Below are 21,014 nucleotides of genomic sequence, written 5' to 3'. Positions count from 1 at the left end.
TCCGCGGTTTCACGTGTTGTTTTTGTAACCTCCGTGTGGGGCGCGGGGGGCGGCGGGCGCGCGCTCGGGGTGCCTGTACGTGCCCGTGCTGTTCTCCCGCGGTCTGAGCGCATTAAAGATCTGTGTTTGTGGCTCCCGCTGCTGCCCGGACTCGTTCTTGCGGGCTCTCCGCCCGCGCCGCCGCCCGAACCGGGCCGGGCCGGGCCCCGCCGCACCGAGCGGAAGCGCGCCCTGCCCGGTGGCGTCACCTCCGCCGGGCGGGGCGGGGATGGAGGCGGAAGTGACGGCGGCGGCGGCGGCGCGGGGTGAGTGCGGAGCGGGGCGGGCGGGGGCCGGGGGGGACCCGGGGCTGCCCTGGGCCGCTCCCGCCGCACCGTGGGCTCCCGGCGCCTCCGTGGGGGCGCACCGAGAGCACGGCAATGTCCCCGGGCAATGTCCCCGGGCCGCGTCCCCGCGCTGGCCCCGCGCGTTCGGGAACGGAGCCGGCTCCCGAAGCGTCCGCGCTGCCCGTGCGCTGCCGCCGGCTCCGAGAGCGTGGGACCCGCAGCGGCAGCGCTGGGCTCGGTGCTGGTGCCGGGGCCGGGCGGTGAGAACCCGCGGCTGGCAGCGCTTGCAGCTCGGCCCTGGGCCTGCCCTGCCGGCTCGGCGGGGTTCGCTGTCCCCACAAGGGCCCTCACACCACAGCGAGAAGCCTGGGAAAGAATTCAATCCTTTCTTCCAAAGCCCAAGGTGCTCCGTGTGGTCCGAGCTCCTTTATCCCGGGGCTGGCGGCTCTGAGGGCTCCTGGGGAGCCGCTGACGCAGCCGCTGGGACTGCGGGGCTGGGCTTCAGTCAGAGCAAGAGCGAGCCCCTCACCTCTGCAGGGCCCAGCACAGCCAAAATCTCCTCAAGGACAGGGTTCAGAGCGAGCCCTCACCTCTGCAGGGCCCAGCACAGCCAAAATCTCCTTAAGGACAGGGTTCAGAGCGAGCCCCTCACCTCTGCAGGGCCCAGCACAGCCAAAATCTCCTCCAGGACAGGGTTCAGAGCGAGCCCTCACCTCTGCAGGGCCCAGCACAGCCACACTCCCCTCCAGGACAGGGTTCAGAGCGAGCCCTCACCTCTGCAGGGCCCAGCACAGCCAAAATCTCCTCCTGGACAGGGTTAAAGCCCTGTTCCTCTTTCCCTCAGGAGCCCACAAGCCTGGTTTGCAGGTGTGAATTACAGGGCTTCTTGGTAAAAGAAAACCACTGCAATGTGTTCAACTCCAACTTCATTTCCAGCCTTTTCTCCTTACTCTGTAAGGCAGAAACATCTTGTGTAACAGCTGGGAGAGAGAGAGGCAGCCTGTCCAGCAGGGAGGGACTGGAGCCAGCCCTTCCCTGTACCAGGGCAGGATTGGGCTGCCTGTGCAGCTCAGGGGCTCCCCAGGGATGGGTGTGTGATGAGGCAGCTCTGTTCTGTGTGTGTGTAAGTGACAGAAAGAAAAATTCCATTTCTGGGGGAAGAAAAGTGGTTTCTCTTGAAGGTGGCTGTGAAGGACAGCAGTGTGTGGAGGAAGGCTGTTGTTTCATGGAATCACGGAATGGTTTTGGTTAGAAGGGATCATCAAGATTATCTTGCCCCATAGACCAGGTTGCTCCAAGCCCCATCCAACCTGGCCTTTGAACACTCCTTTCAGCCTGCCATAAATCTCTCCAGGCTGTGCAGGAGGCAGCATGGAATTCTGACCTGTGCAGTGAGTGCCCCACCTAAAAAAAGGTACTTTTTTTTTGTCTTTTGAATAAATCCATGTGAAATGACCACAACCCTTTCCAGGGGGTTTTAATGCACAGAGATCTCTCCAGAGTCCCTTGTGTGCTCAGTCTCTGGCAGTGAGGGGTGTCACCGTGCTTCTGAGCAAGAGGGGAGCCCTGGGGGTGATGTGGGGGTGTATCAGTGAGAGCTGGGGGTGTCTCAGTGAGAATTGGGCATATCTGGGGTTTGGGAGGTTCAAGCACCCCGCTGACAGCTGCCCTTGGAGTTGACACAAGGGATTTGCAGCACTTTGTGAGAGGAGTGGCTTGGGTGCAGTGGAGCTTGCAAGCCCAGGGATGATAAATGGCTGCTGTTTCTTCAGCACAGTTGTTATTACTGGCCTGACCTGTAATCAGGCCCATGCAGCTTCAATGCTGTTCTTCATCTGAGAATTTTGATCTTCCCATTGCTCTCATGGAAATAATACTGGGTTTTGTTTTGCTCTTCCCTACACAGTTTGAGTTTCTGTATGTGAGCTCCTGTCTGTAGTGAAAACTGCCCTGGATAAGAGTTTTCTCCCACAAATGACAGATGTCAGGGTGGTTGTGCTCTGGAGGAGTGCCTGATTCCCTTGCTGTGAGTGCTCTGTGGTGTGTGCTGTGTCTGCACTGGAGGGTTAAATGGCATTTCACAAGAGCCTGAGGACAGCTCCAGCAGGAGAATCCCAGAATGGTTTGATTTGAAAGGTTCATCTCATCCCACCCCTGCCATGGGCAGGGACACCTTCCACTATCCCAGGCTGCTCCAAGCCCTGTCCAGCCCAGCCTTGGACACTTCCAGGGATGGGGCAGCCACAGATTCTCTGGGAAACCTGTGCCAGGGCCTCACCAGTCTCGTTGGTGGGGTTTGGATTACAAGCTGTGTCCTTAGAAAGGCCTTAGGGCCACGCCAGGAGCAGAGGTGCCCTGTCACACAGGTCAGTGTCCCCAGGCAGCCCTGGCTGTGACCTGGTGTCAGGAGGGAGCTGTGAGCTGCAGGTGACCCAGCAAAATGACAAGCTCGAGTGCAGCATGCAGCCTGAGTGTCTCTGGGAGAGCAGAGCTGGTTTTGGGAACTCTTACATGTTATTTCTTCTTGTCCTGATGTAAGTGGGACTGCAGGAAAAGGAACAAATGACCCGAGGCTGAATGTCACAGCAGGTGAGTGTGACTGAATGTCACAGCCCAGTGAGTTTGCTGCAGTGTCACAGTGTGCATGGGATCAAACCCCCACAGCCTGCTCATGGAAAATAGCTGTGATGGGAATGTTGCATCTTATTCAGAGCAAAGCCTGGCTGGTTTATCTTTATTGATTGCAGCTTGGGGCTTCAACAATTTCTGGTTGGCAGGAAGGAAACCTCTGAGGTACTTGAACTAACCAACCAGACAGAACCAAACCAGCTAAATGCTGTGTTTGTCTTCCTAAAATGTCCAGTCAGAACCTGATTTCATCACTCTGTGGAAGACAAAAATGTGTTGAACATCAAATCTAAGTTACAGTGTATTGCTAGAAATTTTCTGGGAAGAGCTGGTGCCTGGTGACATTCCAGATGCTGTGGTTTGGTGTTTTATGAGTGGGAAATGAGTTAAACCTTTCCAATGCACAGATCCTTAAATGATTTCTGTCACCAGTCTCCATCCACCTGACTGTCTGTGGTTCTCTGTGCTTGTCAGGCAGTTCTGTCTCACTGCTGCTGATGGTTATCCCTTGGGTTTAGCTGTGCAAAAGTCTCTGATTTGAGGCAGATCAGATCTGTAAATCTGCACCGTGGCTGCAGGAAACAGGGCAGTGGAGGTGAGTACAGCTGTGTTTGTCCTGTCCCTGTTGTTACTGTGGTTCAGGAAGGAGTGATTGTTCCTCCTCAGCTTGGGCTGGGGGAAGCAACATTTAAAGCTGAGTCTGAGATGCAGATCCTGGCTGTGTGGGTTCAGTTTGGGTTTGTCACATGTGTTTTCTAATTATTTCTCATTCTACAAGGTCTTTCTCCCATGTTTTCTCCTGTCCCCAGATCTGCTGCAGGTGGTGTGGTGTCACACTGCAGCAACACAGAATCCTGTCCCTTTCTGCTCCCCTGAATGTGTTGAACTTCCCAGCTGAGTTATTTTGTGTCCTCTTCCAGCAGGAGACAGACAAGATGTCAGCTGCTAAAGGACAGTAAAACCATCTCAGATGCACACTATCATTTTCTGCTTGTCTTCAATTAAACTGATTAGCAGCCCCCTTTGTTGTGGAGCTCGGGCCATTCCCCGTGCTGCCAGCATGTACTTTGGCAGCACAGGCACTGGGATTTCCTGCATTGTTTGAGTCTTGGCCATTGACCTTCGTGGTCCTCGTTCTGGCACTGCCTCTGCTCTGGCAGGGGTGCAGGGGGCATTATTCAAACCCTGCAAGAAAAGAGAGAGAATTGCTTTAAAGGCATTGAGGGCTCTTTGTGCTCAGTGGCTCCGTGGGGTCATTGCTGCAGAAAAGAGGGGAATTACTGGGGTTGTCAGGATAATTACTGCTTTTTTAGTGTTCTCATCCCAGGCTAGATGACAGTGCTGAGATTTATAGTGAGTCATAAAAAGATGCCATCAGTGCTGTGTTAGGTGGTGTCCCTTTTGGACAGAGAGGGGAGAAAACTGGGTTTGGTTCCTTTTTGGAAGTCTCGTGGGTGCTGATATGCCCTGGATTGTGACCATAGTCACAAGGGTTTGCAGGATGAGAGAGAGGCGAGAATGTTGATTCCATGATCAGAAGGCTTGATTTATTATTTTATGATATATATGCTACATTATGACTATACTAAAAAGAAAAGAAAGAAAAATTCTCAGAAGGCTAGCTAAGCTAAGAATAGAATAGAAAAGAATGAAAACAAAGGAGCTCTCTCCGACTCTGTCCGAGAGAGCTCAGTCCTTGATTGGCCATTAATTGTAAATATCCAAGATGGGCCAATCACAGGTGCACCTGTTGCATGCCACAGCAGCAGATAACCATTGTTTACATTCTTTTTCTGGGGCCTCAGCTTCCCAGAAGGGAAAATCCTAAAGAAAGGATTTTTAGTGAAAAGGATGTCTGCGACACTGGATCTTTCCCAGCTCTGTACTGGGAGGCTGTGGAGGCTCTGCTGGAGAGGCTGGTGGGATTGTGCTGGAGCCCTGTTGCAGCCCATGCTGTGGGTGCTGGCTGTGAGAAGTTTCCCCTCTCCATCTGCTGGTGATGCAGGGACACACGAGCCAGCTGCCCCAGCACAGGGGAGGTCACAGAACTCACTCCTGCCGCTGTCCCCATCTCTGTGGCCGTGGCTGCTCCTTGCCAGTAAATAATTTGCTCTCCTGAGCCTGGAGTCTTGTACCTTGAACCTGCTCAAGGCCTGGTGCACTAAAGGAGCAATGCTCAGCTCAGGGCAGAGGCTGAAAGCTCCTCTTGATCTGCTGTTCCCCTTTCCATCTGGAGCCTTCCCACCCATCAGGTGCCTGCTGTTGGTCTGGGAACAGCCAGGCTCCTGTGGCTGTCCCTGGTGTGGCTGGTGGGATGATGAGAAGGGCAGATGAAGTCCTTGGAGTAAGATCTTTGCTATAAGATGCAACTTCTGCATTATTGATTTGTTTGCATGGTATTGTGCAGGTTGAATTAAATTATCTGGAGTGAGATCCTGTATTTGATGTAGAGCAAATGCCCGAGTGCTCAGGTGGGAGTAAGAGCTTTTAAGTCCAGCAGGCTCTGAGGTTAAAGGGTTGACAGTGCCAGGCTGATCTGCTGATTCTGTGCCTCAGGGTTGCCTTGCCATGGATCTGTCCCCCTGTGATTTGTCCCCAGAAGAGAAGAAGCCTCTGCAGTGGGACAGGGACAGCCTGGGGAGCCACACAGAGCCTCCCCAGGGTGACTCATCTTGTGTTTCACAGAACCTGTAAATGAGCTTGGGTAGAAACGTGAGACACATGAGCCCTGTTGCTGTTGAAATCCTGTGCTCTGCCCTGTGTTGGTGCTGACCTTAAGCTCTTTTCTGCTGGGGAAGTAAATAGCTGCAGTGGACAACCCAGACATGTGACTGCTGGGGCACAGTCATGGAAAATTGGCTTGGTTGTCGTGGTTATTTGCTCTGATATAACTTTTCATAACACTGTCAAGCAGCTTTTTCCAAGCCTGCTGGAATGTGTTATTCTTTATTTCTTCCCTTGTGGTATTTTTTTAAAGAAGCACTATCAGAGAATCTGTATAAAACATGGATTTTTACTGTTGTTGTGGGTAATGACTTACAGGCTCCTCTTAACTCACTAGGGCTCTTTCCCTCACTTTTTATAGCAAATTAGCACAGAACTCCTCTGTTTATTTTGTTGTAGCCCAAGCTTATGATTTATAGCAGGAGAAGCTAAAATAGCAGTTAACTCTTCCAGCGTGATGAAATCAGATTTGCCTGATTTTAGTCTCAGCTCCTGCCTTGTTTTTCCTCTGGGGAGGGAAATCATCACTTTTGCCTTCTGCAGGGCTGGGTTGCTGAACTTACCCAGTGGTTTCTCATGTAAGCAGGTGTTGAAGAGCTTTGCTTTGCTCCTACACAGAAAACTCTGGTGTTTGTTTCTCTCTCTGGGGAAGCTCAAGTGCACATTACAGTGGAGAGCAGCCTTGTGTTGGGATATAAAGGTCACAAGTGTTTCCTTTCACTCTCCAGCTGGGAGCCAGGCTGATATACAGGGGAGGTGGCAACAAGTCTTTGCAACAAAAGGATCTTTTGGGGTGTTTCTCTTAGGGAGACCTGCAGACCAGTCAGTCCTTTCTGTGTGGGCTCTGTAGCCTTCTTTGTCCAGCTCCAGCAGAGCTGATTTCCTCCTCTGGGGAAGAATTGATGCTGTTCCTGCATTCCGTGAACTCTCTGTGTGGGAGACCTCCAGCACCAGCAGTGTGTTGTATCCAGCTCTGTGACAGTACACTGCTGTGCTCACCTCCCATGAAATGTTTCCAGTGTGAATATCAGGTAGTAACAGAATATTTTAGTTGATGTTTTTAATATATATCTCAAAATGTGTTTTAACTTCTTTTTCCGTTGTTGCAGGTGAAGGGGGAGAAGGGTGTGTGAACACCCATGAGTGAGCTGTGATGGATAACAAGGACTCAGAAGCTGAGATCCACCCTCTGAAGACAGAGGATGTGAAAGCTCAGGAGAACCACGAGCACTACGTGGAGAGGAGGATTGTCAAGTCCTCGGGGCTGTCCCGGCTGTCGCGCTGGCGCACTGCTGCCTTCTTCATCTCCCTCTTCCTCTGCCTCATCATTGTGTTCGCTTTCTCCTTCATCATTCCCTGCCCAGAGAGGCCAGTTTCAGAAAGAACATGGTTCCAATACTACAACAAAACAGGTGAGCTTGCTGCAGCAGGATGAATACTTACCAAGAGTCCTTTTCCTTTCTGTGCCATGGATTTGGGTTGTGGGCCTCTGCCTAAGCACAGACCTGCAGGGATGCAGCCCTTGGGAGCCACAGCTGTGAATACCTGACCTGGATAAGCAATGGCCCATCATAATTGGAGTGGCCTTCCAGGAGGTGTTTACAGGACCTAGTGGAGAAATTAAATTCTGCTCTGAAGTGGTAACAAGGCAGCAGGCTGGCCTCAATCACACAAAAGAAAAAAAAAAAAAAAAGAGAAAGCGTATCTGGGAAAAGACCTCTGTTGAAGCTTGCTCTTTAAAATGTTCCTTTGGAGTTCAAGCTGAGGTTGGAGGCAATTAGACATTTTTCCTCTGTCATTTTGACTTTCTCCCTTTTCCCCATAGCCAACATGAAGGGAAGAGGAATAATTCCATCTTGTTTTTTTAATAAATTGCTCTGTAGTTATTACAGCTATTTTTATTCTGGTTGCTTTACTTGGCTCTTCAGCCTGGGTCCTGCTCCCCAGTGGCTCTGCAGTCGTTTCTGGGAGAGCTTTTCTTTAATCTTGTGTGCAGTAGGTTGTTCTGGATGTGCTGTAAATGCAGAGATAGTGCTCACAGCAGGGACTGAGCTGTGTGTGGTGCTGCAGACACCCCAGGTGCTGCTACTCTGAGCTCAGGAAAGCTGCTTTTAGCTGCTAAAAATATGGAGTATCTGGGTTTTGTGGGGCTTGGGTGGGGCTTCTTTATGCTTTGAGAATACCAGCCCCACTCCAAGATCACAGTTGTTCTTTGTTCAGCATAGTTCAAATTCTGGCTGCTTGCCTCTTAAAAAAGACATCCTCTGGGGAACAGCAAATTGAAAAAATTGTTTGGCACTAACTTCCTGTCCTTGGTACTTGTGTACATGATTTTTTTTTCATATAAAAGCCAATTTGTCCTGATGTTACACTGTCCAGGATGGAGGCAGTGAGTAGGTCTCTAGGAATTTGTGTTTTGCTCCAACTTTCTCTGCTGTGGGCTTAGGAAATCCTCACCAGAGCCTGGCTTGTGTTCTCTTGCAGTGCCCTACCCGTTCCTTGCTATAGCAGACGTGAGTGAAGACAAAGTCCAAGATGTGCTCTTTGCATTCAAATCTGGCAACAGCAGCAGATTCAACATGTCCTGTCTGGATGAAGGTACCTGATCCACAGAGGGCTCTCCTTTCTCTTCCAGTTCCAGTTAGGAGCTGGGGAGAGGAGCTGGCTGAGTCCCAGCTCCTGGGTGGTGCAGGGGCAGCTCCCTCTGACCCCTCTTGTCCCCAGGGCTGCCATCTCCCTGTGCCTTCGTCGCTGCAGTGTCTGGCAGGAATGGCAGCGTGCTCTGGGAGAGCCCAGCTGCAGAGGAGGTGCAGTGGCTGCAGTGTGACATCCAGCAGCTGGGCACAGCAGCAACCCCAGGCTGCATCGTGGTGGAGAGGCCACTGTCCCTTACAGCAGTCAACCTGAACACAGGTGAGTGCCAGCAGAGCTCTGCTGCCACACAGGGCATGGGCCACTTGCTTTCCTCACCTGGTGGCCTCCAGGGAGGATGTCAGTGTGACATGAGCATGAAGAACATGGCACTGGGTATTTATTTGTTGTTTGGAAGCCTTGCCAGAGCTGCTTGCTGGGCGTTGAGGAGTGCGTGCCCTCAGCCTCGCTGTTCCAGAGGTTTGCTGGGGGTTTGTGCCAGCCACTGTTTCATAAGAGCAGTGTTCCAAGAGCTTTTGAAGCAGGAGGAGCAGTCACTAGCTGTGTTACTTTGTGCTCCCCAGGGTTAGACACAAACCTGCACCTGCAACATTTCCCAGTTATTTGTGTGTACGTGCCAGGAGTGCCTGCTGTGGCAGGAGGAGTGGGAGTTCCAGGCATTTATGATTTTAAAGTTGTCAAGGAGAGCACTTAGGATGAGTGTTTGCCAGTCTGTCTACAATTCTGCCTAGTTCCTCTGGAAAGGTTTCTTCCTTTCTAAACTTAGAGGTGGAGAAATTCATCATCATCATCTTGCCTAACGTGGGTGGGGGTAAGGAGTGCCTGTACTACTTTAGGAACACTGATCATCTGCTGCACCTTGAACCCTCCTTGCTGGTGAAGCCTAAAATACATTTCCATCTTGGAGGTCACTCTTTCAAAGGTCTAAACAATATATATTCTCCCTAGGATCCCATTCTTTGTATCTGGTATTAAACCCCTCACACCTTGTTTTCCAAAAATTGGAAAAAAGAAATAGCAAGAGGTACAGCTCTAAGGAATCTGAGGAAAATCAGGTGTAGCTTTTAATTTCTAGTGTATAGATGGAAGTGTAGATACACACAGAGCTAGAAAGTTTCTGTACCAGCAGAGGCCTCTTATCACCATTTCCCTCATGTGTAGGCTTTAGCACAGGTTATTTTTAGACTATTAATGAAGTAGGTACATTCAGGTCAAAGTGTAGAAAGTTGGCTGTGGAGCCAAAGGCTTGTAACTAAAGACAGCCATAAAGGCAAGTGTGGAGAGGAGCCAGGCTAAGCTACAGGTCACAGCAATACAGGGAAGAAAACATTCCATAGATAACTTCAAAGCAAGAGAGGAAAAAAATGCATCAGAAAAGTGAGTAACCCAGGAGTTTATGTATTTAATGCCTTTTTGCTATTAAGTAGGTTAAAAATGGTTTCTGAGCTTAGCTGACTGGGGGTTAGGAGGGCAGAGCAGAATAAAATGTATTTAAATAGGCTAAATGTATTCAAAGAGGCAAAGTCTAACTTACATCACAGTGTGCTAAAAACAGTAGCCAGCACAATCTTTAGCTGTTAATGATTCATCATCGTGGAGGATTTGGTGAGATTCCAGGGCTCTCAGGCTGTCTAGCCCCTGCCTGTAGGAAGATTGAAGGAGAGATAGGCAGATTATCATCTGAATGTGTCTGATGTGGTTTTGATCTTTAAATGCTGATAAAGTTAGTGGTTTTTTTATCAGTTGAAGTTGTTCTAAGTCCTGCTTCCTTCATTGCCACAAGGAGTGACCAGAGTGGGCAGGAAGGGAAGTGTAGGAGGGCATGCTCCTGTTTGTGTGGGACATCTAACATTCCTGCATGTTTATCTTCCCAGCAAACTGGGACACATGGGAGCTTAAGATTAACTGTTCCAGGTCAAAGCAAAAGTCTTTGTAGCTGTTCATTATTCCATCTCTGCCATAGCCTGAGGCAGAGTCTCAGGAAAGAGGACAGCAGTTAGAGTTTTGTTACATCTTCTCTCTTCATCTGATCCTCCAGCAGCCTGAACAGTGAGCCCTGTGGGTGGTTCTGGTCTCCTGAGGGATTGGGCAGAAAGGGCACCATGATGATCAGATGATGGAACTGCTTCTGTGGGAGAAATCACTGAATAAACAAACCAGAACTCCAACCTGGAGAAATCTGACAGGGAGAAAAGTCTCTGCATCTGATTGAAGTGAGAACTGAGCTCAGTCTTCTGAGTTCTGATTTTATTATTCATTCCAGACCAAAAAAACCCAGCCCTTTCACCCAGGTTAGATTTGCAGTCTGGGCACTTGCCTGATTTCCATCTTGGCTCCTCTAGCAGTGACCCTGGGCTCTGAGGAAGCACTGCAGATGTCAGGGATGACAGTCCCATCTCCTGCTTCCTGTGCTCCCTCTGGGCTGGCTTACAGCATGGAAAACCTCTCAAATGCTGGTGTTGAATCCAGCTCACTGTCACCTGTTTCTCCTGACTCAGACTGTTCTTTTAAGAGAATAAGATATTTTCTCCCAAACTCTGTCAGCTGTCTAACCACCAAAGATTAGATCCTGGAAAATTAGAGCCTAGAAATTCACTGACAAGTGAATTTCATTAGCATGGTCTTACTCTTGTACCTTTGGACAGTCCTGGAGCTAGAATGTGGTAATTTAAAACTTCAATTCTTTCTTTTTCCTGCTTATTTTCTTCGAGGGCAAAATTCTTTGCCTTGCCATGATTTCCTAAGGAAACCAGGAAATCTGCTCTCTTCACATCTGTTGTCATAGTAACAAATCCAAGTGGTTTTTTCAGCTTTGCAGTAAAAGCTTTGGAGCAATTCTACTAGAAATACAGCCTGCCTTAAATTATTGCAGACAGCATCAAGTAGTAATTCTTTGGCTTTCAGTCCAGCTGCCTTCCTGACAAAGAGCAGATGATTACTTTGCATTCCTGAAATGATAATTGCTGTGTGTGATGCTGGGTAAAGGGGAGGGTAAACATTTGCCCTGGGAGCACCTAATCAGACACTGAAATGTTCATTAGAAAGAAAATCCCCCTGCAGTGTTCTCCCTGCCAGATTCCACTGCAAATTCCACTGGGCAGTGACTGGAAAGTGGCCCACAGCTGTGGACAGTGCATGGGTAGAGCCACTCAAGTGGTCTGGAGCTGTTGAAGAGAAACCCACCCCAGCCACTCCCCTGTTTGTTAAAAAGCAAATCTTTTGTTATCTCAGTGTACAAATAAGTTTGTGGGGTGTGTGTTCTTCAAACAAGGGAGAGGTGGGGTGTGGCCTGAGCTGTCAGGGGGGAAACATCTGCAGGAACATCTGCAGAGGGCAAGTTGCAGCAAAGAAGGTTCTGCCAGGAGCTGCAGCAGCTCTGGTCAGAATTCAGCTGCTTTATGGTCTCAAAATGTCTGTGCAGATTTAAGTGCACAGCAGCAGGGATTTAGATCACAGCAAAGGCTTTTCCCTGCCATGAACATGCTGGGAAGCTTGTTAACCAAAGGCACAAGGGAGGCAAGCTGTTCTTTGTGCCAGGGTGTTTGGGTGCATTCCTGCTGGCAGCTGGGATTGCTTTCCAATGTAAGAGGAAACTGTGGATACTGGGCTTCATTGGGAATGCAGAAAAGCAAGGAAGTACCCCATGATCAGCAGAAATGTGGCTGGTTTGTGGTGCTGATGGGCTGGGACAGGAGCATTAATAACCTTTCAACCTAAGATGCCTTTTAATGACTGTTTCCCACTGTGTTCCAGGGGAAGTTCTGTGGAGGCAATCCCGTGACTTTGGAGCTAATTACACTGTGCTGACTCCTTTATCAGTGATTCCAGATGTGGATAATGATAAAGTTCAGGACCTGATGATCTTTATTACTAAAGAAGGCCAGGTATGTCATCCTGAAGCTCTGATAAGCCTGGTGGCTGCCACAGAGGATGGCAGGAATGCTGTTTATTTGCACCTTGTAGTCTCAGAGGAAGTGTCCAGAGGCCTCTGGTTTCTGTGGGTTTGGGGTGAGTTCTTTCCCACCCTCCAGAGATGTACTCCCAAATCAGCACAAGTGTTTTATGGTTTAAAAAAATGAAATAAATCAAAGAGCTGGGCAGTAATCCCTCCCCCTTTTCAGTGTGCTCTCCTCACTGCACGTTCCTATGCTGTCTGGGGAGTGAGCTGGGGCAAGATGAGCTTGCATTTTTCTGCTTCTCTGCTTAGAGAAGTGGAAGTGAACAAACCCTGACAGCTTTGGCTCTTAGATCAAAGCACAGCTGACAGTCAGTGCTTTTGTACCAGCACTGCCCTTTTCTGATCCCTTCCCTCTCTCTGCCTGTGGTCTGCTTTGCACTGCTCTTCCCAGTGTCACTGTGCTGGTTCATTCTGATCTGAGTTCATTTAGTGGAACAGCTGCTGGTGGTGTTATCTCCCTCCAAATGTTGCTTCTCCCATTTCTGAGAGGGGGAATGTCATGTACCCAGAGCAGTTTTTCTGCTAAAACATCTCCATCCATGATGGAGTGGCACAGCATTGTCTGCATGCCCAGTGTGTCCTGTTCAAAGCACACAAGTTCCAGCTCCCTCTGGGTCTGATGGGAGCAGTGGGAGCCCCATGTCCTCATAGCAGAGCCATGGAGTCATTAAGGTTGGAAAAGACCTCTGAGATCATCGAGTCCAACCTGTGACCAATCCCTGCCTTGTTACCACCCCAGAGCACTGAGTGCCACCTCCAGGCTTTCCTGGGACACCTCCCACAGTGGTGACTCCACCACCTCACTGGGCTGCCTCTTCCAATGTTTAACAACCCTTTCTGGGAAGAAATTGCTCCTGGTGTCCAACCTGAACCTCCCCTGGCACAGCTTGAGGCCATTTCACCTTGTCCTGTCCCTTTTTCCCTGTGAGCAAAGCCTGACTCCCACCTGGCTGCCCCCTCCTGTCAGGGAGTTGTGGAGAGAGAGAAGGTCCCCACTGGGTCTCCTTTTCTCCAGGCTGAGTCCCCACAGCTCCCTCAGTTCCACCTCAGACCCTTCCACAGCTCTGTTCCCTTCCTTGGACCTGCTCCAGCACCTCAGTGTCCTTTTGGAATTGAGGGGCCCAGAACTGGGCACAGCAGTCAGGTGTGGCCTCACCAATGCCCAGTACCAGGGCAGAAGCATTTCCTTGGCCCTGCTGGCCACCCTGTGGCTGATACAAGCCAGGTGCCATTGGCCTTCTTGGCCAATGTCCTCCATAAGAAAATAGGGTTTTGCTGTCCAGGGCATTGTTGTTGCCAGAGTCATCAGAAATTCCATCTTCTCCACCTCCTACAGTTCTCTCTGTTTTCTTTCCTCCTTGCTTTTGCTATCCCAGTTATCTCAAGACTTTTGTTTTTTTAATCTTAGGCGGCCAAGAAAAGTTTGAATGTAGCCTCTGTTCTGCAAGACTGCCTTTTGATCTGTTTTCCATTTTAGCTCTCTTGCTATCTTGGTATGAAATCCCTTCCTCCCTCTGGATTTGGCAAGCACTTTCCCAACTTAAGGAAAAGTATGTTCTCTTTTGAGAATCATGCAAATGCAGGAGCTGGAGTGGAGATCTGCAGCTTGGAAAGGGCTGGTCAGGAGGGAGATTCAGCACTCAAGTGGAGGAGCTTTGCTGCTATCCAGGGCTGCAGCTGAAAGGAGAAGCTGTGAGCAGTCTGTGGAAGGGTCTGTGTGCAGGGGGTGAGGTGGCAGCATTTCCAGAGAATCCCATTGACCCCTCCCTGCTGCAAGTTTCAGCACAAATACATTCCAGAAAATGTGGTGGTTTTTGGGATCCATCTCCTGTGGCAACACAGAGGGGTTGGCAGTGCAGCAAGGAAAATGTTGTGTTTCTCACTCCCTGTGTAAATAAATACCCCTGGCTGTCACTGTCCCAGGGCAGCCCCTGGAGCAGTAAAGGTGCAGCTGACCTGCCAGAGCTGGTGTGTGTCTCCTCCCAGTGCAGGAGGCTGGGAATAGCTGCTGGATGTGTGGTTTTCCCTCTCCAGCCGTGTTCTCGTTCTCCCTTTTTCACCTGCCTGACTCTCCAGATTTGTTTTGGATTTCCTTTGCTTTCCAGTCTCTCCCTCTCAAGGTAGAGGGAAGGGTTCCTGCCTGACTCAGCATCTCTGATGGATGGTATTTCTCCTGGTCAGGTCCCTTGCACTCCCTAGACTCTGACTGTTGCTCAGACATTTAAATCTGATCCTGACTTTAACCTTTGTTCTCCTGGGTGAAGTGTTTTTAGTGGATTTTATTACCCTGCACAAAGAGTAGGAAAAAACCTATCAGCTCTTTTATCTTCTTGGACTCACGTGAGCCTAAGGAGGAGTAGATTAGGGCACTTAAAACATTTGGCAGAGCTGCCATGTGAAGCCAAGTTTCCCATGTCCATGTGCTGCATTGTTGCTGACATAGGTCATCTCCATCTTAGGCTTGCATGGATCTTTGCTGTCCTTACAGAGCTGGGGCTGCTGTTCCACAGTCTGTAAGGAGGGTGGGTGGCAGGGGTGGCAAATTCTCAGAGCAGGTGGCTGTGCTGGAAGTGGTTTTCAAACTTGCAGAAGAATTCAGAGCAGGGGTGTCACCAAACTCATGCCCACTCCTCCAGAACCAGGGAGAGACTTCCCATCCAAGCCTGTGCTGCTGCCATTCAGTTGCTGTTTGGTACCAGCTTTAACCTTGTTGCTTGTTGTCTGTAATCCCTTCCCTGAGCAGGTGAAGGTCTCCATCCATTCAGGAAAAACTGGCCAGCAGCTTGGCTCCACGGGCAGCCTGAGGGTGGATGGCACCGCTCGCCACGTCCGGCTGCAGCTGCACTCCTCCTCCTCCTACTTCCTTTTCTACACAGGTACAGCTCTGCTGGGGAATTCAGTCTGCCAGAGTGATTGTAGCTGAGATCAGGGCTAGTAAACATCATCTGACAGTGTGGTTTGCATTCTTACAAGCTGTGTGGAGCTTTCACCTAGTCAGAGAGCTGCTCGGGGGGGGCTTCTGCTTAAACTGCAGTTTGTTATGTACTGTAGTGATTTTATTTAACAAATGTCAAGCATGAAAGGATTAGGCAGTCATTTATAGCAAATGATTACTGTGGAACACTTGGATTATGAACAGATAAAATGTTAAAAGCATTCAATAGCAGGCTTGAGTCTCAAAATACCACTACAACTCTATGATGCAAGCCCTAAAAATATAGTTGATCTGACAGATCTGGAAAATCATAGAGTTCAGAGCAAGGGCAGGATAACTTATCTCTCTCATCTCTCTCATTCTTGTCTTTTTTTTTTTTTTTTTTTTCCACAGAGAAGTCTATCTATGCATATTCCCTGAAAGATCTGTGCAGTACAGTAGTTGGGGTGGAAGCTAAGCTTCCCAGCTTCCAGCTGGATTCTCATTTGGAGAAGAACATTGACCATGCCACGCACCTCTTATCCCCTCTCAGGTGTGAGGTTATGTCTTGGAGGCTGGTGGAGTGGAGGGGGGTGGTGTTCCTGACAGGATGGCCTGGTGGGACTTTGTTCTCTCCTGGCTGTGTGGTTTTTGGACTAGGAGCACATCCAGAGTTCAGGACAAGGGTTGGTGTCAATGGCTTCATCAGGGATTCACAGAAGAGCAGAGAAAGCACATTGGGGTTTCCTATTTGAATTTACTGTGCAGGGAAAAATCTCCAAACCTCACAGTGAAACCATCCATGGCCTAAAAGCTTAATCCTTTCTCTGTCCTTGTTCAGTTTTGAAGACATTCGCTACCTGACAAAAGTTCCTGGGCACTCACGGGACAACATCTTGGTTGTGGACTCAGAGATGGCCAAACTGATCAGCACAAAGGATCTCCACACTGTGTGGACCCTCAATGTGTCCCATGTTTTGAGGTAGTGTTCTCACTGTGGGCCAGATGTGGCATTTCCAGGGTCCCAGCAGCAGCAATGTCCTGGCAGATGCAGTTCTTTTTTTGCCTGGGTCATATCTTGATCTTGCTCATTGTGTTGTGTTCCCTCCAATGCTGGGAGCTGCTTCAGGATGGGGGAGCTCAGAGCTTGGCTTGCTCATTTTGTGCCTGCTGTGATGTGGCTGGGCTCAGAGCTGGGGTGGTCCCAGGCCAACCCCATGTTATGCAGTGAGGTCTCTTACCAGGGCAGGTGTGGGAGGATGGAGGCAGCTGGGAAAGCAAAGTGTGCCCAACCATGAGGGTGGGTTCAGGTCTGTCCCTGCTCTTTCTCTCCCTCAGTGAGCCCCTGCTCGGTTACTACAAACCTGATGCCCATGGCGTTGTCCTGGAGAGTGAAATTGGACCCAACAGGAAGAAGGTTTGAAATTCCTTCCTTTTAACTTCCCATTTCTCTGTATGTCACAGCTCAAGCAGGAATTGAGCCAAGGACAGCTGGTGGGTTATGTTCCCTCTGGCTGATTTTAGGAAGCTTTAAGCTGTGAAAGGATCTCTTTCAACAGGTTATTGAAGCCAGCTCAGGCACTTTAATTCTCTTCTCAGCAAGAGGCTTCAATGACAGAACTTTGAATCCCTTGAAGTAGCTGCAGAACTTGTAATTTTTCTCTAACATGGCCAACCCCAGTCTCACATCTCTGTGATGCTCTGCTTCAAATATTTCCCCATCTTCCCATGTGTCACATGCTCATTCCTATAGACAGTGTGAGGAGAGACAGCTGACCCGACTTCTCTCTCGTGGCTTGTGAGCTGCCTTTGTCATGAGTTCCTTTTCTTTCTTCCCTGCTAGGTTATGATTGTTGAGAGTGAGTCTGGAGCAGTCCAGTGGGAGCTGAAGCTGAACTCAGGCCCAGGGAGCCCTGGCCCAGCCACCCTTCCCACTGCGGATCACCGCTCTGCCTTCCTCATGTGGGGAGACTTCCAGGAGCCAGGCAATGACACAGTGAGTGCTGCTGGGGGCTGCTCTTCTCCAGGCTCTGGGCCAGAATTGGGTGCAGTTACCCCTTTCTCAGTGCTGATATTCCCACTGACCCTGCAGCCTCATGCACTGGGTGTGGGGGCCGTGTCCCTGCAGGTGGTGGTGGCACTGGCAGCTTTTGTCATCCTCAGCCTGGTTATGTCGAGAAAATGAAATTGGTGACTCTGTGAGCAAAGTCACTGCCCTGCCTTGGTGTGGCACTGTCTGTGAGGTGGGAGGCTTCTGGCCTGGTACCTCTGGAGTTGCTGCTGTTTCCCTGGGAGCCACATGAATATCCTCTCTGTGCCCCAGGCAGCCTCGGGCAGCCTCAGTGCACAGCTCAGCTGCTTGCAGAGCGCTCGGGGCAGTGACAGGCAGCACTGGTGACAGTTTGTGTCTCAGAGGCTGCTGAAGCACCAGCTGAACTTCCTCTGCTTTCCTTGCTTGCTCTGCCAGCCCTGAGGCAGAAATCTGTGTGCTCCCTGCAGCAGACAGGCCAGCTATTTGCAGGAAGCTCGGGGTGGGAAGGAGAGCAATGAGCAAAATCCCAGCTCTTGTCCTGATGGCATCGGTCAGGTTGAGCTGGGCTGACACGGACAAGTGTCTGGCTGGGTGTGAGTAATGCTGAGCCTGGTGCTGCTGCTGTGTCTGGGATAAGGTGTGAGTGTGTGTCCTGTTGGTTGCAGAGACCCAGAGCTCCTCTCCAGAAGCTCTACCTTTTCCACCCTTCCTACACTAACGTCGTGTTGGAGCTCCGCAACAGCACCGACCAAATCATCGCGTTCACTGGTGAGTCCTCTCCTTGCAGCCCTCCAGAAGGAGCTGCAGGAGGACCCTGGTCCCTCCTGGTCCCTCCATGTCCCTGTGGGGAGGTGGGTGTGGTGGCCAGCCCAGCACAGGAGGCTCAGGCTGTTTCTGTGTGCTCCTGTTGCAGCGGCGCTGTTTGAGCGCAGCCGTCACGCCTGCTACGTGCTGCTGCGGGGTCCCCAGCCCAGTGAGGGGCCAGGCCCCGTGTCCCTGATGAAGAGGAAGCTGAAGGAGGATGTGGCAGTGAGCAGGGTGCTCTGGCTGCGCCGCATGCCCGGGGATGAGGAGCAGCACATCCGGGACCGCCTGTACAGGATGCGATTCCAGAGCCGAGATTAACGGGAACAGGAGAGGCTGCCCTGCTCTGCAGCCCTGCTCTCAGCAAGCCCAGAGCCTGCAGTCCCATGGCAAGCTGCCTTTCTTGATCCACAAACCAAAGTGGGGCTGGCAGGGAAGCACCCCCAGTGTCCAGGGGCGCCCAGGCTGTGTCTGTCCTCAGAGCTGATGGGACTTCAGTGCTTGGCCACCACTGAAGTGTCACCAGCTCGGGGAGGAGGGCTTTCCCCTCCGCCCCTCTGTGCCCACAGAACTCTGCTGACTCAGGAGTGTGTCTGGAGGAAAACATGTGCTTGCTGAGGTGCCAGAATTCATGACTTCTGGGATGCCTGAGAAGTGGAGTTGGATGTCTGGGAAGTGGAGTTTGCTGTGTGGTGTTAGATTTCCTTTCTGAGTCAGCTCTCCTGGCTGGGGAGAGGTGCTTGGCTGTAAGTTGATTTGCAATTACCCTCTCCTAGATTTGCTTCTGTAGTTTGGGGGGCTTGTGGTGACCCCAGCCATGGCTGTGGTGTGTCTGGTGTTACTTGGGCCAGCAAAGCACAGGTTAAAGTGTCATTCTACTTAGCAAATGGCCTTTTTACCAAGAACAGCCCCATGTGTCCTGCTCTGCAGTCACCAGCCTGCCTGTGTCTGTGTCCTCTGCTGCTTCCTTCCCAGCCAGGCTGTGCAGTGTTGGTGGCACCAGGAGGGAGCTGGTCTCCCACCTGATGGATGCATCAATGTTCCTCCCTTCCCTCTGCCTGCTTATAGGTGGTGAGAGATCCACCCTGAGCCCAGGCTGGCTGTCCCTGGAGGTGCCATCACCACCTCTCCAGCTTTAAGGAACCAGAGGATCTGGCTTGAGTAGAATTGCACTTTAACCTTTTCTGGGAGCTGGGATTGCTGCTGTGGGAAGCCCTGGCAGTGCCAGCACCCTGCTCATTCAGCCTTGCAGCTGCTGAGGAGCCTTCTCCCAGCACTGTTCCTGCTGCCAGGAGGAGGGCAGGAGCTCTGTGCTGCCTCCCTGCCCTTGCAATTGGAGTGATGCTGGGTGAGGATCCTCAAGCACTCTCCTCCCTGCCCAGCCTGCTGTCCTGAGGGGATGGGACAGGTTTCTGTGTGAAGATGCCATGTTTCTCCTGGAGATCCATGCAGCACCATGAGGTGTTTGCTCTGCCCTGTCCTGATGGGTGCCAGTGCAGGCTGTAGAAACAGAGCCTTGAAAACATTTTGAACCAGCTTCTCAGTCCTGAAAATAAAAAATAGACCTAAAAATAACCTCTCTCAGGCTCTGCAGTGCTGGAGGGGGTTTGGCCAGTGCCTCCCTCCCTTGCTGAGTCTGACCCTGGGGGATGTGTAGAAACACTGTAGGATGGGAATCTGCAGCATCAGGCATCAGCTCCTCCCTTCAGCCACTGCTGGGCTGAGTGTGCCCCTGGGCAGCTGCTATCCCCAGCTCAGAGCACAGCCCCAGCCCTCCCAGGCTGCCTGGGCACCTCCTCTTCCAGCCCTGTCTCCCTCTGCCCCACACCCTGGGCAGTGCAGGGAGCAGCCCTGGGGTGTGTGGCTGTGCAGGAAGCCAGGGGTACTCTCTGCAGATGCTCCACAACCTTCAGAGCACCCTGGGCTCAAAATGTTGGGGTTGCCCCTCTGCCTCTCTTCCCAGCTGTTTCCTGAGGAGTGCAGGGAGGTTTCCCAGCTGTGTCCCCCAGCCTGGGTTTGCTCTTTAGGCCTGACAGCCCCCCTGTCTCTGTGCCAGGGTTGCAGCCATGAGAGGGCTGCACTGAGGCTGCCCTTGGCCAGCTGGGGCAGGGCACAGGGCTGGGCACAGGGCTGGGCACCCCAGGCTGGCACTGCAGCCCAGCCTGAGTGCTGGGTCTGGATTGTTTCCTGCTGAGATTCCCCTGGCCAGGAGCAAGGGGAATGCCTGGGCTGTGTTCTCATCACACTCTCCCTCCTCAGATCCCTACCCAGACCTGACCTTCCCATAGGCACACTGAATGTTCCTTGAGGGGAGCTGGATTTTCAGCTTGGAGGAGCTTTCCTGGCTTTAAGTTGTCCAGAAGTGTTTCTGGACAGTTTGGAAACGCAGATTTCGCTGTGGCAGCTCAATTAAACGCATCAGTGCCAAACCAGCACCTTCTTAACAAAACCAGTCTGTTTCCAGCTTGTTTCCTGTGTAATTGGTTTTTTTTTTTTGTTTTTTTTTTTTTTTTTGTTTTTTTTTTTTGTTTTGTTTTGTTTTTTTTTTTTGCAGTAGTTGATGAATGACTTTGTGCCTTGATTCAATAACTCAGCTGGGTGGCAATGGCTATATCACTGTGTTACGTGTTAGTGTGGTTTTTAACTCTGAGAGTGTTTGGTTTGGTTCTTTAACTTATTGCAAATTGTGCCCTACAGGACTCGCTCTAACCAGAATGGTTTCAATAAATCCTCTTTTGCATTGTTTGTAAATGGTGCCCTGCTTTGATGTTGGAGGTTATACAAGATTTGGGATTTTTTGTCAGCCCTTTGAGTGACCTCCTCAAGGCAGAACCCCCTTCCTTGGGAGGGATCCAGGAGTCCTGGTGATGCTTTGATGGCTGAGCTGCTGCCCTGTCCTGCTGTGGGCAGGTGATGGAGCAGGAAAAGGGAGAAGGCAGCGTGTGGAGAGAGGCTGCAGTTAGATAACGAGGCCGG

The 21,014-nt window shown here is 50.9% G+C and overlaps 1 protein-coding gene across 3 annotated transcripts; it reads left to right on the top strand.

Annotated features, from left to right (window-relative positions):
* Positions 1-259: 259 nt before the first annotated feature.
* FAM234A (family with sequence similarity 234 member A) lies at positions 260-20,789 on the top strand. 3 transcript variants are annotated; one of them, XM_063171196.1, is made up of 12 exons: positions 260-305; positions 6,788-7,090; positions 8,163-8,276; positions 8,403-8,591; positions 12,084-12,214; positions 15,032-15,164; positions 15,617-15,755; positions 16,044-16,184; positions 16,541-16,619; positions 17,046-17,198; positions 17,900-18,002; positions 18,148-20,789. In XM_063171196.1, the coding sequence occupies exons 2-12, from the start codon at positions 6,832-6,834 to the stop codon at positions 18,357-18,359; spliced, it is 1,653 nt and encodes a 550-aa protein (XP_063027266.1). In that variant the 5' UTR covers positions 260-305; positions 6,788-6,831; the 3' UTR covers positions 18,360-20,789. The 3 variants fall into 3 exon arrangements, with proteins under 3 accessions (XP_063027266.1, XP_063027268.1, XP_063027265.1); XM_063171198.1 differs by lacking the exon at positions 260-305 and adding an exon at positions 3,415-3,549; XM_063171195.1 differs by lacking the exon at positions 260-305 and adding an exon at positions 6,560-6,709.
* The last annotated feature ends 225 nt before the right edge of the window (positions 20,790-21,014 follow it).

This window comes from Melospiza melodia, chromosome 18 (assembly GCF_035770615.1).
Source record: "Melospiza melodia melodia isolate bMelMel2 chromosome 18, bMelMel2.pri, whole genome shotgun sequence".
NCBI classification, from domain to species: domain Eukaryota; kingdom Metazoa; phylum Chordata; class Aves; order Passeriformes; family Passerellidae; genus Melospiza; species Melospiza melodia.
This window is presented reverse-complemented; position numbering and strand designations above follow the sequence as displayed.

Excerpts from the sequence above, each read along its gene's own strand:
- FAM234A (XM_063171196.1), top strand. The coding sequence starts at position 6,832 with ATGGATAACAAGGACTCAGAAGCTGAGATCCACCCTCTGAAGACAGAG. Across the intron at positions 7,091-8,162 it reads CCAATACTACAACAAAACAG|TGCCCTACCCGTTCCTTGCT; the intron begins GTGAGCTTGCTG and ends GTTCTCTTGCAG. Across the intron at positions 8,592-12,083 it reads AGCAGTCAACCTGAACACAG|GGGAAGTTCTGTGGAGGCAA; the intron begins GTGAGTGCCAGC and ends ACTGTGTTCCAG.